This window comes from Vombatus ursinus, unplaced genomic scaffold (genome assembly GCF_900497805.2).
Source record: "Vombatus ursinus unplaced genomic scaffold, bare-nosed wombat genome assembly UNPS02014778.1, whole genome shotgun sequence".
In the NCBI taxonomy this organism is placed as follows: domain Eukaryota; kingdom Metazoa; phylum Chordata; class Mammalia; order Diprotodontia; family Vombatidae; genus Vombatus; species Vombatus ursinus.
This window is the reverse complement of record NW_020954556.1, coordinates 28,186,343-28,201,693: the sequence shown is the minus strand read 5'-3', so window position 1 is coordinate 28,201,693 and position 15,351 is coordinate 28,186,343. Positions and strand designations below refer to the sequence as shown.

Genomic DNA, 15,351 nt, shown 5'->3' with positions numbered 1-15,351 from the left:
AGCAATTGGAAGGGACAATATGATGATAAAAGATTTGTAACAAATAAGGGTCCTCAAAGAATTTTATTATCTTCAAGGGTCATACTGGGAGTTAAAAAGGGTGTTGGGAGCAGTTTTGTTAAATGTTGATGCTTTTAAGAGAAAAAAGAAAATGGAAGGGAAAGGAGTACACTAGGGGAGAAAAGAGGGAGGGGAAGGGATGGAACTTCATAATCAGAATGTATGAGAAGTCTATGTTCTTTTTCGGGGAGGAGAAGGGGCTAGGCAATGGGGTTAAGTGACTTGCCCAGGGTCACACAGCTAGTGTTATGTGTCTGAGGCTGGATTTGAACTCAGGCCCTCCTGAATCCAGGGCCAGTGCTCTATCCACTGCGCCACCTAACTGACCTGAGAAGTCCATGCAATCATGAAGGAAAGTATGGGGACATGGGCTACCCATGAACATCACTTTCACCTGAACTGTACAAAGGAGTGCTGGACACACACACACACACACACACACACATTTGCACAAAGCATTTGGTATAGAAATACATTAAAGTTATAGGGAATCAGATGAGGATGGGGAGAGGAGACATAGAGATTAAAAGAGAAGGTAGATTTAGGGGGGGATTAATCAAAAACAAAACAAACTCCATCTTCACAGGGTGGTACATCAATGGGGGATAAAAGGAAAGAAATAAAGGGGACTGGAAGAGGGGAAAGGAATAGAGGGACAGAATTGCATCAAATGCAGATGAATAGCGTTGTATATACCCCTTATCTCTTAATATCTTCTTTGTAAAAAGCGGCAGGAAATAAAGAGAGGGAAAGACAAAAGGATAAAATGGAGGGAAATACACAGGTAATACCACAATTGTAAAGGCAAATGGACTGAACTCAGAATGCAGAGGCAGGTAGCTGAATCCAACAATACATTGTTTATAGGCAATAGAATGAAACAAAGATTCTTGCACAATTAGAATTTGCTAGAACAAAATCTCTTATGCTTTAGGTGAACTAAAAAAAAGCAGGGGTAGTTATCATGATCTCAATTAATGAATTCTGAGTGCAGATTAAGCATCCATTTTAATTTTATTTTTCTTGGATTTTTTTGTGCATATTTTCTTTTGCAACATGGCTAATATGAAAATGTTTTTGCTTGATTTCACATGTATAATCAATATCATATTGCTTGCCTTCTCAAGGGGTGGAGGAGAGGACAGAGAGAGGGAGAGAATTTGTAACTCAAAATTTTAAAAATGAATGTTAAAAACATTGACATGTAGTCAGGAAATATTTAATGAAATAAATATTTTTAAATTTTTAAAGAAGGATTTTTAAAAGAAATTATGATCTCAGAGAAGGCAACGATTTTTAAAAGATCTGATTTAAAAAGATAAAAAAGGGAAAACGTATGAATTAATATCAATACTTAATATATATGTACCAAATGACATATTAACTAAATTCTTAAAGGAAGCAATCAATTTACAGGATGAAATAGTCAGTAAGATGATAATAGTTGGGTATCTCAATATACCTGTCTTAGATTTCTAGATAACTGTAAGGTAAGTAAGAAAGAAGTTAAGGATATGATTCAGATTTTAGTCAGTCACTTGGTAAATATTTATTAGGCACCTACTATTTGCCCAGTACTGTGCAAAGGGCAAGGGATACAAAAAAAGGTAAAAGACAGTCAGCTCCTGCTCTCAAGGAGCTCACAGTCTAATGAAGTAAACATGTAAACATGTTAAAACAAGGTGTGTGTGTGTGTGTGTGTGTGTGTGTGTGTGTGTATGTGAGATACATTGGAAATAACAAACAGAAGGCACTGGAAATAAGGGGAATCATGAAAGGCTTCCTGAACAAGATAGGATTTTAACTGAGATTTAAAGGAAGCCAGGAAAGCCAGGAGGCAGAGCATTCTAGGCATTTGAGACAACCAGTGAAAATACCCAGTCAGGAGGTGGAGTGCTTTGTTCAAAGAACAGTTAAGAGGATAATGTTACTGGGATCATGGAGGCCAAGGAGGTGGGAGGTATAGGAAGACTGGAAAAAAAGTAGGCAGGGCAGGTTACGAGGACTTCGAATGCCAAGCAGAGGATTTTATATTTGATCCTTGGAGATAAGGGGGAGCCACTGCAGTTTCCTGAATGTGGAGGTAAGACGGTTAGATTTATGCTTTAGAAAGATTTGACAGCTGAGTGGCAGACTGACTGGAGTGAGGAGAGACTTAAGGCAGGAAGACCTACCAGCAGGCTATTGTTATTGTCCAGGCATGAGATGATGAGGGATTGCATCAGGGTAGTGGCAGTGTCAGAGGACAGAAGTGGGGAGGTGTATCAGCAGGTCTTAGCAATAGATTTTATATGGGGGGGATGGGGTAGTGAGAGAATGAGGAGTCAAGGAAAAATCTCTGGCAATTACTGAATGAGAACATGAAGGAGAATAAGGATTTTTCAAATATACATGGCACCTTTACAGACATCGCCAATATAATATACCAGGGGTCTACAAATTATGGCCCATAGGCCAAATCTGGCCAATCCTGGTTTTGTGTGGCCCATGAACCAAGAATGTTTTTTACATTTTAAAATAAAGTTTTATTGTCTTAAAAGTTTTTAAACCATTCTTAGTTTATGGGTTATACAAAAACAGGCAGCAGGCCAGATTTATCCCTCAGGCCATAGTTTGCCAACTCCTACACTAGGCCATAAAAATAGAAAAAAGAAATGCAGAAAACAGACATATTAGATATATCAGTTACCAACCAAAAACTATATTTAAAAATACCAAACTATATTCAAAACTACCAAAAACTGTATTTAATAAAAGACCTTTAAAGAAAGTATTAAAAATTAATTGGAGACTAACTTAATCCTGAAGAATTCATGGTCAAAAGAATAAATAATAGAAACAATATAAAGCTTCAGCAGAAAAAAAGTCATAAGAATGAGACAACACACAAGAACTTAAAATGCAGCCAAAGCAATCCTGAGGGGAAAATTTATCTCTTAAAACTTTTATCCACAAAAGAGAAAAAGAACAGATCAATGAATTAGGAATGCAACTGAAAAAATTAGAAAACCAACTAATTTTAAAACTTCAATTAAATGCCAAAACAGAAATTCTGAAAATAGCTTAATGACGTTTAAAGAAAAAACCCATTTGATGGCTAACAATTAAAAACAGTTAAAAACTAAATTCAATTGAATAAACAAAAGAAGATATTAAAAAAACCCAAGAAAATAGATAAACTATTTGATACTCTGATTTAAAAGGGGAGGAGGGAGAAGAGACCAAACTGTCAATATCAAATTTTTAAAAAAAAGAAATCACAACAAAGGAAAAAATAAAAGAAATTATTAGAAACTATCCTGCCCAATTATATGCTAACAAACTGATAATGTAAGTGAAACAAACAAGCATCTACAAAAATATAAAATGCCCAGATTAAAATAACTGTATTATTTAAATAACACAACCTCAGATAAAGAAACTGAGTAAGCCACAAAAAACCCATCTGGTCCTACATTTATTTTTCCTTTAGTATAGGACCAGATGGGTTTATAAATAATTCTATTAAACATTCCATTACTCAAACAAAAAAAAAAACTATTTAGATATTGGTAAAGAAGCATTCCTGTAAATTTCTTTTATGATACAAATATGGTCTTGATATCTAAACCAGGGAGAGATAAATCAGAGAAAAAAATTATAGACTAATTTCCATAATGAAAAGCAAAGCAAAAATTGTAAATAAAATATTAACAAAGAGGCTACACATGAAAGGGATAATACATTATGGCCAGGTAGGATTTATACCAGGAATTCAGAGTTTGTTCAATACCAGGAAAATTACAAATATAACAGATGATATTAATAACAAAACTCCAAAAACTTATCTATTGATTCAATCAATAGATACAATCTGTTTTGATGAAATATAACTCCTATGTCTATTAAAAACACTAAAAAGTAAAAGAATAAACAGGCTTATCCTTAATACGATAAAAAATATTTATCTAAAACCAAGAGCTAGTAGTATATGTAATTGAGATAAAATAGAGGCCTTTCCAGTAAGATCAAAGGTAGAGCAAAGATGTCCATTATCACCACAATTATTTATCACAGTGCTAGAAATGCTGACTCTCTCAAAAAAAAAAAAAAGGAAAGAGAAATTGGGAGAATTAACACAGAGCAAACAAAATTATCACTTTTTGAAGATATGATACTTTACTTAAAGAAATCTACGCAATCAACTAAAATTAATTGAAATAATAACTAGAATATAAAATATAAAGTAACAGAATATAAAATAAGTACACAAATCTTCAGCATTTTTGTATATTATCAACAAAACCTATCAGGAAGAGATAGGAGAAATTCTGCTTTAAATAACTACAGAATGCATAAATTACCTGGGAGTCTACCTGCTAGGACAAACACAGGAACCATATAAATACCAATACAAAGAGAAAAAAAAAGCACTTTCAACACAAATAAAGACAGAACTAAGTAATTTGGAGAACTATCCATTGCTCAAGAGTTTGATGATCCAGTATAATAAAAATGATAATAATAACTAAATCAATCTGCTTATTCAATGTCATATCAAATTATCAAAGGGTTACTTTATGGAATTAGAACAAAATAATAAAAAGGTAATTTAAATTAAAAAATGAAATTCATCTGGACAAACAAAAGGTCAAGAATCTTTAAGGGAAATCATATTTTTAAAAAGGGTGAAGAAAAAAGGCCTACCATTCCCAGACCTCAAACTATACTACAAAGCAGAAATCATCAAAACAGCATTATACTGGTTAAGAAATAGAGAAATTGGTCAATAGAATAAATGAGGTACACATCAGACAGAAGCAAATGAACACAGTAACTTCCTATCTGACAAACCCGAAGACCCCAGCTACTGGATTATGAACTCTCTACTCAACCAGAACTGCTATATAAAAGCTGGAAAGCAGGGTAAGATGGTGGAGTGGCAGGAGGAGCTGAAAGAATTTGTGTCAATGACCTGGGCCAAGGAGGACCAGACTCATTTCTTCCAGTCAGCTGGATGGGACCTATAGATTGCCCTGGCCAGATTTTATGAAGATGGAGGTGATGGAGATCTTGTTTTGCTTTCCCAGTCAGCACCGAGTTCAGTGTTCAGAGGCACAGCTCCCAGTGACAACAGGGTGACATCATTCAGAGAACTTGTTCATGCCCAAGAAGATCATGAAGAGGGTCAAAAAGGCCCAATGAGTTGGTGGAAGATCTGTTCAAGGGTGCCAAGGAACATGGCTGTTGACCCAATGGCCAAGAACCCTGATGAGATAAGCAGACCAAAACCATTTATAGAGTGCAGACACCATATTGGGGCAGCCCCAGAGGAGGAGTTGGCAGCCCCTGCCTACATAGCAGGAGAAAGATGACAATTTTCTGGCCAAGATGTACATATAGTATTGAAGCTCTGGAAGAATAGATTTGGTCTGGTCAGTGGTGAGCTGAGAAGCTACCAAGACCCATCTAATGCCCAGTTTCTCGAGTCTATCTGCAGAAGTAAAGTACTTACAGAGCTATGAAGGTTATCACATGGGTGACAAGTCAACTTGGACATGGACGAGCATCAAGATGAGGACTTTGTAAAGTCCATAGGAACCTTCAAAGCTTTCATTGGTCAGGGGTCAGAAACTGAGCAACAATTCACCCTCAGTCATTGAACACAGGTTCTCCAAACAGTAGACAGAAAACGACGCCAAAGCCAGTTCCTCCAACACAACTGATGAGTCAGAGCCCACAACCAACATCCAAATCTGGCTTGCTGATAGTGGCAGACTGGTACAGAAATTTATCCTTAATCACAGGATCACCAATATCCAGCTTTTCATTGTCAACACCCAGCCATCGATGACAGCCATGAACTTTGTCCTTATGACCACCTTTCTGAAAAGAATTGGCTGATAAGAGCCAGACATTGAAGAAGGCCAATCTGCTTAACGCTATTATTGTCCAGTGGTTAATATAACACCTGTCCTCTTCCCCCTTACCACTTCCCCCCTTACTGCTCCCATTCTTTCTTTTTCCCCATTTCTGTCCATAGCTACCTGCTGCATGCATGCATCAATCTGCCCTATGTGTGCACTGTGCTCCCCTTAGCTCTAGGTTCTTAGATCTTGATTGGACATTTTGTTTTATCTTTAGTTGCATTTACTAGGTTTTTGTGATGATCAGTAAACTTTTAAAAAAATTAATAAAAACAAGCAATTTAAAAAAAACTGGAAGGCAATCTAGCAGAAACTAGTTATAGATCAAAATTTCACACCATATGTTAAGATAAGCTCCAAACAGGTACTTACACATAAAGGATGACATTAAAGACAAATTAGAAGATCAGGGAAGAAATTACTCTGATCTATGGATAGGGAAGAGTTCATGACCAAACAAGATTAGAGAATAACACACAAAAAATAAAATGAATAATTTTGATTATATAAAACTAATAAGTTTTTGTACAAATAAAGCCAAAAGAATTAAAATTAGGAGTGATGCAGGTGGGGGCAATTGCAGCAAGTTTCTTATAAAGGTTGGCTATCCAAGGTATATACGGAAATAATTCAAATTTATAAGAATAAGAACCATTCCCCAACTAACAACTGGTCCTAGGATATAAATTGGCAATTTTCAAAAGAATAAATATTTCCAAGGTAACAACAGGCATATGAAAGCTACTACAAATCATTAATGGGAAATGCAAATTAAAACAATTCTGAGGTTACATCTTACATGTTGGAGTTTGACAAAGTTGACTAAAAAGTAAAAAGGTGAATGATAAATATTGGAGAATTTGTGGGGAAACCAGCACATCAGTGCATTATTGGTGGAGCACTGAAACTGGTCCAATTCTGAAAAGCAATTTGGAACTATGTCTCAAAAGATATTAAACTGTATCTTTTAACCTAGAGATACCATTACTAGGCTTACATCTGAAAGAGATCAAAGAAAGACAAAAAGAAACCTTATGTAGAAAAACATTTTTATATTTATTATTATACATGTTGTAGCATCAAAGAACGGAAAATAAAAGGGGTGCTCATCAATTGGGGAATGGCTAAACCAATTATGGTATACGAATATAACAAAATACTATTGTGCCTAAAAAATTATGAAAAGACAAGTCTGAATCAGTGAAACCTTGGAATACTTATATGAACTGATGCAGAGTGAAGTGAGCAGAGCTGGAAGAACACTTTATACAATAAAATCCTTATAAAAACAAACAATTTTGAAAGATTTAAGAACTTTGATCAATACAATGACCATTTTTTAAGAGTACCAATGATGAAGCATGCTACACTTCCTGAATGAGAGGTGATGGATTTGGGGTACAGAATGAGACATATATTTTTTGGACACAGCCAATGCAAAAATTTGTTTTTTCTTTACTATGCATCTTTGTAACAAGAGTCCCCCCCACCCACCCAGTGGTGGTGGGTGAGGTGGGGAAAGGGAGGAAAATTTAACTTAACAAAAAGATAAGAAAAAGAAATTAAGTAAATAAGCAAGAGTAAACAAAATTTTTACTTTTCAAAATTATGATTTGCTTAGAGAATCAATAAAAAATCAATTGAAATAATAACTTCTACAAAGGTAACAAGACATCATAAACTGACATAAATCATCACTATTTTTATATATTAGCAACAAAACTCAGCAGGGCGAAATAGGAAGAGAAATTCCACTTAAATTAACTACACACTATATAAAATACTTGGAAGTCGATTTGCTAAGACACATAGGAACTATATAAATAAAACTACAAAAACACTTATGGGAATAAACACAGTCCTAAATAATTGGAGATTTATCAACTGCTCATGAGTGGATCAATCCAATATACTACCTAAATTGATTTTCTTATTCAGAGCCACAGAAATCAACCTACTAAAGGATTACTTTATAGAGCTATAAAAATAATAACAAAATCATCTAGAAGAGCAAAAGGTTAAGATTTTCAGGGGAAACAATGAAAAAAAAGTAGAAAAGAATAGCAATAGAAAAGTAGCAATAATGTTCTTAAATTATACTATAAATATACTACATGTATGTGCACATATATGTATATACTACAAATGATCAAAATGATTTGGTACTAATTAGAAATGGACAGGTTGATCAGTGGAATAGATGAAATACACAAAATACAGAAACAAATGAACTCAGCAGTCTAGTGCTCAAAAAACCCAAAGACACCAACTAGTGGGTTAAGAATTCACTATTCAACAAAAACTGCTGGAAAAAATGGATATCAACTTGGCAGAAACGAAGTTTAGATCAAGGACTCAGAATACATACCAAGATAAGGTCCAAATGGATACATGAACTAGATATAAAAGGTTACATTACAAATTTGAGGAGCAGGGAAGAAAATATCTTTTGCAACTATGAATAGGGAACGAGTTCATAACACAAAGGATAGAGAACATCACAGGAGCTAAAATATACATTTTGTTTATATAAAACTGAGAAATTTTTGCATAAACAAAATAGTTAAAATTAGAAGGGAAACAGTTAATTGAGGGAAAAAAAATCTTTAACATGTTCCTTTGATAAAAAAAAAGATCTAATATCTAATATATATAAGGAACTGATTCAAACACCTAAGAACAACAGCCATTTCCTTCACAACTAGTAAGCACCAGAGCTGGCATTTGAACTTAGATCTTCTTGTGTGTACCATAAAAGACAAGCACACAAATACACTGTTGACGGAGCTGTGAACTGGTTCAATCTTTCTTGACATTTAGAATTAAGTAAGAAAAATCACTAAGTGACAGCAATCCCACTACATGGAGGTCAAAGTCAGAAAAAATGGTTCAACATATACCAAAATATTTATAGCACTGCTTTTTTTTTCAGTAAAGAACAGGAAATAAAATATGAATTTGAGAATGGCTGAAAAAAAATAGAGCAAGTGAATGGTATGGAATACTATCATGTAGAAATGACAACTATGAATAATTTGAATTGATGTAAGTTAAAATAAATAGAACCAAAAGGTCAAAACACGCAATAAATACAGCATTTATTATGTACTTACTATATGCAAAGACCTGTGGACACAAATAGAAAAGTAAGAGAGCCTTTCTCTCAAGGAGGTTATATTCTAATGAGGGAGATAATACAGGTGGATGGTTTCAGCCGCAGGCCAGATATAAAGGTCCCACCCATGGTCCTTAGGGTACAGCTTTGGTGATATCACTTCTTTAATGTTATTTCCACTGATAAAATCATATCAGTTGCTGATGTGGAACCACAGGATAGTATTTGACAACTTGACAATGACTATAACAATATAAATGAAAAGGTCACTTAAAGTAAGCCAAACTCTGAGTAATTGAAAAAATAATGGTCCTAGAGAAGAGATGGTAAAACACATAACCTTCCTCACAGTAAAGAAATAAGGCTACCAGGGTAAAATGCACTATCAGGTGCTTTTGCTTAACTGTTTTTCTTTTTCAATCTAGAGGGAGAGTATTTCCAGAAATAACTAGAATGTAAAAGGCTTCGATAAAATTTTTAAATGAACTTCAGGAATTAGAGCAAAGATAAATAAGGGAAAATTTAGGGGGAAAATACACAAGTGAAACTGATATCAAAACGAAATCACAGATCAAAAAATTAATATAAAGAGTCTACCCAGAAAGTCTAAAGTTTAGTAGAAGGGGAAAAAATTGAAAACCATGAATCAAATACAACAATAAATGAAATGGAACTCTGGAAATAAATGAGCTTGCATAAGTTACATGAAAAAAATTTAAGAGAAAAAATTATCAGTGTAATCATAACCATGTCTTTCAAAGAGAGAGTAGGCTATGCTTTCTTTAATAGAGAAAGGTAATTTCAGATTTTTATAAAAGCATTAATGAAAATATAATACCCTTTTAAAATCATTCAATTTCCCTTTCTTTAGTTTTATAGTCACCAAGCAACTTTAGGATCTTAATTGGATTTAGGTTTCCTCTAGTGAGAAGGGAATATGCAGATTTAGTCATATGAACATGGTTCATTAACTAAAAATTGATAAACAGATATCCTAGTTCACAAATCAAATTTCCTGCTTATTCATGTAGCATAAGTTAGTTCATTTAGGACTAATCTAGGGATTCTTAACCTTTTTTGTCATGGACTACTTCATTAGTCCAGGGAAGCCTATGGACACTTCTCAGAATTATGTTTTTAAATGCATAAAATAAAATAGGATTACAAAAGAAACCAATTATATTCAAATACATTTATCAACATATTTTTGAAAGTTCACAGATCCCAGATTAATAATCCTTGGCTTAACCAATCCTGGAGGCATTAACAACTGAGTTCTTAGCCTATAAAAAGAAAAAAAAATGAAAGAGAAGTCACCAACATCTCAAGGCCTAAAGAATTACACAGGAGAATGAATATTTGCTGATGTTTTAATATAAGAATATTTAAAAATCTATTATTTTGAAAACATTCTCACACTAGACAAAATTAAAAAATAGATATAGTAGAAAATAACAATATTATCACAAATGGCATTCTACAGTATTAGTGCTTCCTTCTATCCCCCAAGCACTTCTTACATGCAAAATGGGAGTTAAAGCCAGTACTTAACACCACTTTGGGCATAAAAACCCTATTTTTGTCTTCCTTACAAATATTCTAAAAGCAGAGCATACTAACAAGCATATGCACTTCTCTGCATGTTTCAAGAAAAAAAGGATGCTCAAAGAGATAGATGAAATAAATGCTAACAGAAGTATCTATAGAAAATGACAAGCCCCAAAGAAAAGCACACAACTGTACTAATAGCTCTTAAAATGGTAAATATGATAGAAATGTGGATTATTAAAAGATATTTCCTTCCACTACTAGAGGATATGGTACAGATTTTATTTTAAGGCTGTAGCCATGATGTATCAAACATAAAGGAAGAGAAAGACTAAAAATGTTAACTAAAAGTAAATCTATTTTCAAATGGTAATGATAACACTTATATTTTAGAATTAGTTTTCATTTTTCACCTGTGTTTTTGGCATTGTGGAGATAAAGCCTGACTAGAGCTGCCTCTTCTCTCACGCCATAGAATTTCTCTGAGTAACAAAAATATAGTACAGCATTTGCTTTGTTCTTTTTCTCCAGTAGGATCTTCTCCCCAGCTCTTGGTATCTTCTGGTACAATCTGTCCTGTTTCTAGTACAGACTCCTACTCAACAACTGTGGAATAAATCTCCTCTGGCTGTGGCACTGTAAAACTCTGTGTCCTCTTTTCTCTATCAAAACGTTCAAAGTCTTGGAGGTGGAAATGGGCGGCTAATTGGTTTGCCATTTTCTTCAAGGCAAGAAATGCTACAACAACTTGGAAAGCAAGGAAGACGGTGAAGATGATGTTGACTGCTCGCTCTAGGGGCTGAATCGTCAGACCTTCATTAAAGAGCAAGAAGAGAATGAGGGGCAGCTGCAGCAGAAGACTCAAGAGCCAAAAGCCTGCCAACTCAGGAACCTGCAGGAGTGAAAATACTGTTAACAAGGCCTCTATTATTTCAATAAGGCTATCGCCACAATGAGTCAATAAGTGCTTCTTTAGAACCTGCTCTGGGCCTGGCACCGTTAGGCAAGATGGAGGATAAAAAGCAGTAAAGAAAGGGAACTTGCCCTAAAGGAACTGACGAGTCATTTGGGAATTTAAAGCTAAGGAAACTGAACAATGTGAGAAGACTCAAAACAGCACAGAAGTTAAAATAAATCTATATCCAATAGTAATAGAATCACAAAGAGGAAGGAATATAGCAGGAAAAGCAGCAGATTCAGTAAAGGCCTTGCTGCCTACACTTAGCAACTGTGATCATGGGCAGGTCATTTAACCTGAGCCTCACTTTTCTCATCCATAAATGCTGATAATAATACTTTATAGGACTTGTGCAAGGATCAAATAAGCTATTTTATGTAGATGACTTTGTCAAACTTAAATTGTTTTATAAATGTCCAATATTATTTTTTTTTATGGGACAGAAAGTATTTACCTAGAATGAGCCAGCGTACAATCTATACATATAACCAGGGAAAAATTGATGAGATTTTTTTCTCTTCCTTTTTCGACTCAGGTTCCAAAGATTCCATTTGGTGTAGAAATAATGTTTTATTGGCAAAGTGGAAAGTCTAACTGCATTCAAATATAGCACTGGTTATAAGACTAACAGTAGGAAACAGGATCTTACCTTCTCCTGTAGGTTGCCCATATATCCTAAATACAACCGGATGGCCTCAATTAAGGTTATGAGTATAACGACGGTGACTAGAATGAATTTATAATAATCAGGCAAGATGGGATACTGCAGACAAAGCCAAAATGAGAACATGTTACAATTATTTCACATCATCCTGGCAGCAAGGCTACAGCTGACTCATAGAAGCCCATGACATTCCAGGTTAGAATAAAGGATGCGGACTTTTATCTTGTTGACAACATGATAACATAAGAGAAACGCATGAGAAAGTTAGGCATAAGCAATCAGATTTTATACTCACCTTCAGCTGGAGCATGATGATATTACACACCCACCAAAATGGAAAGAAGTAGATGTTGAAATAAAGAGACATCTGTAATGCCAAACTGGAGACTATTTCATTATCTGAAGGGGAAAGGAAGAAAAAAGTAGCAAAAAAAACCCCAAACAAACAAACAAAAAAAAAAACCCAAACAACTCTCAATCATAATATTCCAGAAACTATTTCAGAAATATCCTTTTCACTTCTCAAAATTCACATTATTAACACAAGCAATGCTAGGTTAGCTCCTGATTTGCAGGTTAAAGTCTAAAGAGTTTCCTGGGGCACTGAGAGTTTAGGATGATGACTTGCCCCAGGTCACAAAGCTAGTATTTGTCAGAGGTAGGACTTGAACCCAGGTCCTCCTGATTCTAAGCCTGGCTCCATATCTTCTATACCACAGTGGATTTCCATAATGGAACCTTTTAAATAATTATAATTATATATAAATTATATATATAAATATATAATTATATAAAAATAATTATAAACAATACTTTTCTTCTATTCTTAACAATAAAATATTTTCTGAACTTTAGTTCTTGAAAAAAATCCATGTATTAATGACATTAAGTGCCTTAAGATGTTAAAACTACTATGAGATAAATCAACAAGCTTATCTAATCCCTTTTAGGGCCTGCATGGTAGTTGCTAGGATGTATATACATGGTGCTAAAAATCTCTGATGAGAAAAACTTAGAGATATAGATTTAAAAAATCAAATATTGATTTCTTCGGGTACTGAAAGCAGAAAATGTCAAAAGTGTTGTTTTCCAGTTAAAATGAAGAATTAAATGGTATTAAATTGATAGAGCAGAAATGATGCAAGAAAAAACCAGTTTTAGGGTTGGAAGGTAGATGCTATTATTATCCCCACTTTTTGGTTGAGAAAGGGCAGCTAGGGGGCACAGTGGACAGAGTACTGGGCCTGGAGTCAGGAAGACTCATCTTTTTGAGTTTCAATCCAGCACTTCCTAGCCTTGCGACCCTGGTCAAGTCATTTAACCCAGTCAGTCTATCTCAGTTTCCTCATCTGTAAAATGGGCTGGAGAAGGGAACGGCAAACCACTCCAGTATCTTTGCCAAAAAAAAACCCAAATGGGGTCACGAAGAGTCAGACAGGACCGAACAGTAAGGTTGAGGAGACTGAGGCAGGCAGAGAATTCCAGTCTTCCAGGCTCCAGGCTCGGGGCTCTATCCCCTGCGGCCACCTTCTGAACTTGATCTCTAAGGTATCAGCATGCTCCCCCCCCCCCCAAGACCACACACCCTAAGGTATGCATGAAAATAAGGAGAGCGACCTAGAAGGGCCAACTACAGAGCTGAGAATCTTTAAGACGTGAGATTTTTCTTTTCTTTTCTTTTCTTTTTGGCTCATCCCTATGTTTAATCTGTGCAGGGGCTTCCTCCAGGGATCTGTGTTCATGCAACTAGTCGGTAACCTCTAGTCTTAAAAAAAGGCTGGCAGGGAGCGCTGAGCACACAGTTTGAACTTGAACTTGAACCTGGAAGTCTTTTTCCCCCTCCCTCTTAAGGTCCTGGAGGGGTGGGGGTCGGGTACCACTAGACTATATCTACCATAGGGCATCATTAATTAATTGATTGATTGATCGTTCACTCCTTTCCCAGTAAGGGGACCTCAGGTAGTCCCAAGCACCATTACCAGCAGACCGGGAAGGGTTCTAGCGGGAAGGACCCCTCCCTCCCCACCCCGCCAGACCCCACGGAAGACCGAGCCGCCATGTTAAGTGTGGGCAAGATCTCAACGTCATTTCCCGCCCCCTTCTCCCCACCCACTGTCCACAGCCCCTTTTCCCAAGGCTCTCGCCACTCACCGGGGTTGCCGTTGTATTCCGGGCCGGTCCGGTTTGTGTCGGTAAATACTGTCCTGCTGAAGTTTACCAGCCGCTGCCGGACGGGATCGGGCAGCTCCATGGCTTCGCCCTAGGGGCCCTGAAACCCACCCACCCTAGCTCCCAGTGGAGCCCTCGCCTCCACCCTTCCCCCACCCCAACAGGCGGTGGTTCCTATGGCAACCCTGGCGGGGCGGGGCCACAGGCCTGACCCAGGCGCCTGCGCGTTTAGGGTGCGCCCTTCCCCTGGGCCCGACTGAGAAGGGCGGGTGGCCTCAGGATTAGTGTTAACTGTTGTGAGAGGTCCGCTAGTCCTGTGTCTTTGCTTTACAGATAGGGAAACTGAGGTCCAGAGACGTGATCCTCTCGCAGGCCCTAAGTTTAGCCACTGGCGAGATAAGAGAGGCCTTGGGTCGGTCCCGGAGGCCTGTGCAGCAGCCAATTTCACTCCCTCACCAAATGCTCCCTGTTCTGCCCTGCGGGGGTGGGGGTAGCGAACTGCAGTCCAATACTGCCTTCTAAAAACCAAGGTGGCAGGCCTTGGAATAAACCTTCTTAGCAGAGCCAGATTCCTGGAAGGCACGAAGGGGCGGGGAGGAGGAGGGGGTGGGACGCGCCCGTACCCCTCCTCCCCCATGCTCCATCCTTCTGGCCTGGAGAAGCAGCAGGCTGACAGGCCCCATGGCGCACAGGCCTCTGGGAGATCCGGGACCCACCAGGGATGGCGCCCTGGGGAGTGTACTGGAATAATGGTGTGAAAATAAAAGGATTGAACAAAAACCTGGCAATGGGGGGGAAGTTATTATTGCAGTCAGTCGACAAGAATTTATTAAGCACCTACTATGTGCCAGGCCCTAGTCTAAGCCCTGGGGATAGGAGTAATTCAAAAAGCTTGGAAATGTTTTTAATCATAAGACCTCACTACAGAAAG

The 15,351-nt window shown here is 36.9% G+C and overlaps 1 protein-coding gene and 1 pseudogene across 2 annotated transcripts; one reads left to right on the top strand and one right to left on the bottom strand.

The window, feature by feature from the left end:
• Window positions 1-4,916: 4,916 nt before the first annotated feature.
• LOC114045147 lies at window positions 4,917-6,007 on the top strand (annotated as a pseudogene).
• A 4,297-nt stretch (window positions 6,008-10,304) lies between these two features.
• TMEM17 (transmembrane protein 17) lies at window positions 10,305-14,509 on the bottom strand. Of its 2 annotated transcripts, XR_003569368.1 has the most exons (5): window positions 14,403-14,509; window positions 12,547-12,650; window positions 12,237-12,350; window positions 11,043-11,521; window positions 10,305-10,364 (listed from the first exon to the last, which is right to left on the bottom strand). XR_003569368.1 is itself a non-coding variant. In XM_027865373.1 (4 exons), the coding sequence occupies exons 1-4, from the start codon at window positions 14,500-14,502 to the stop codon at window positions 11,225-11,227; spliced, it is 615 nt and encodes a 204-aa protein (XP_027721174.1). In that variant the 5' UTR covers window positions 14,503-14,509; the 3' UTR covers window positions 10,430-11,224. The 2 variants fall into 2 exon arrangements, 1 of the variants encoding a protein (XP_027721174.1); XM_027865373.1 differs by lacking the exon at window positions 10,305-10,364 and having other exon boundaries at window positions 10,430-11,521.
• Window positions 14,510-15,351: the final 842 nt, after the last annotated feature.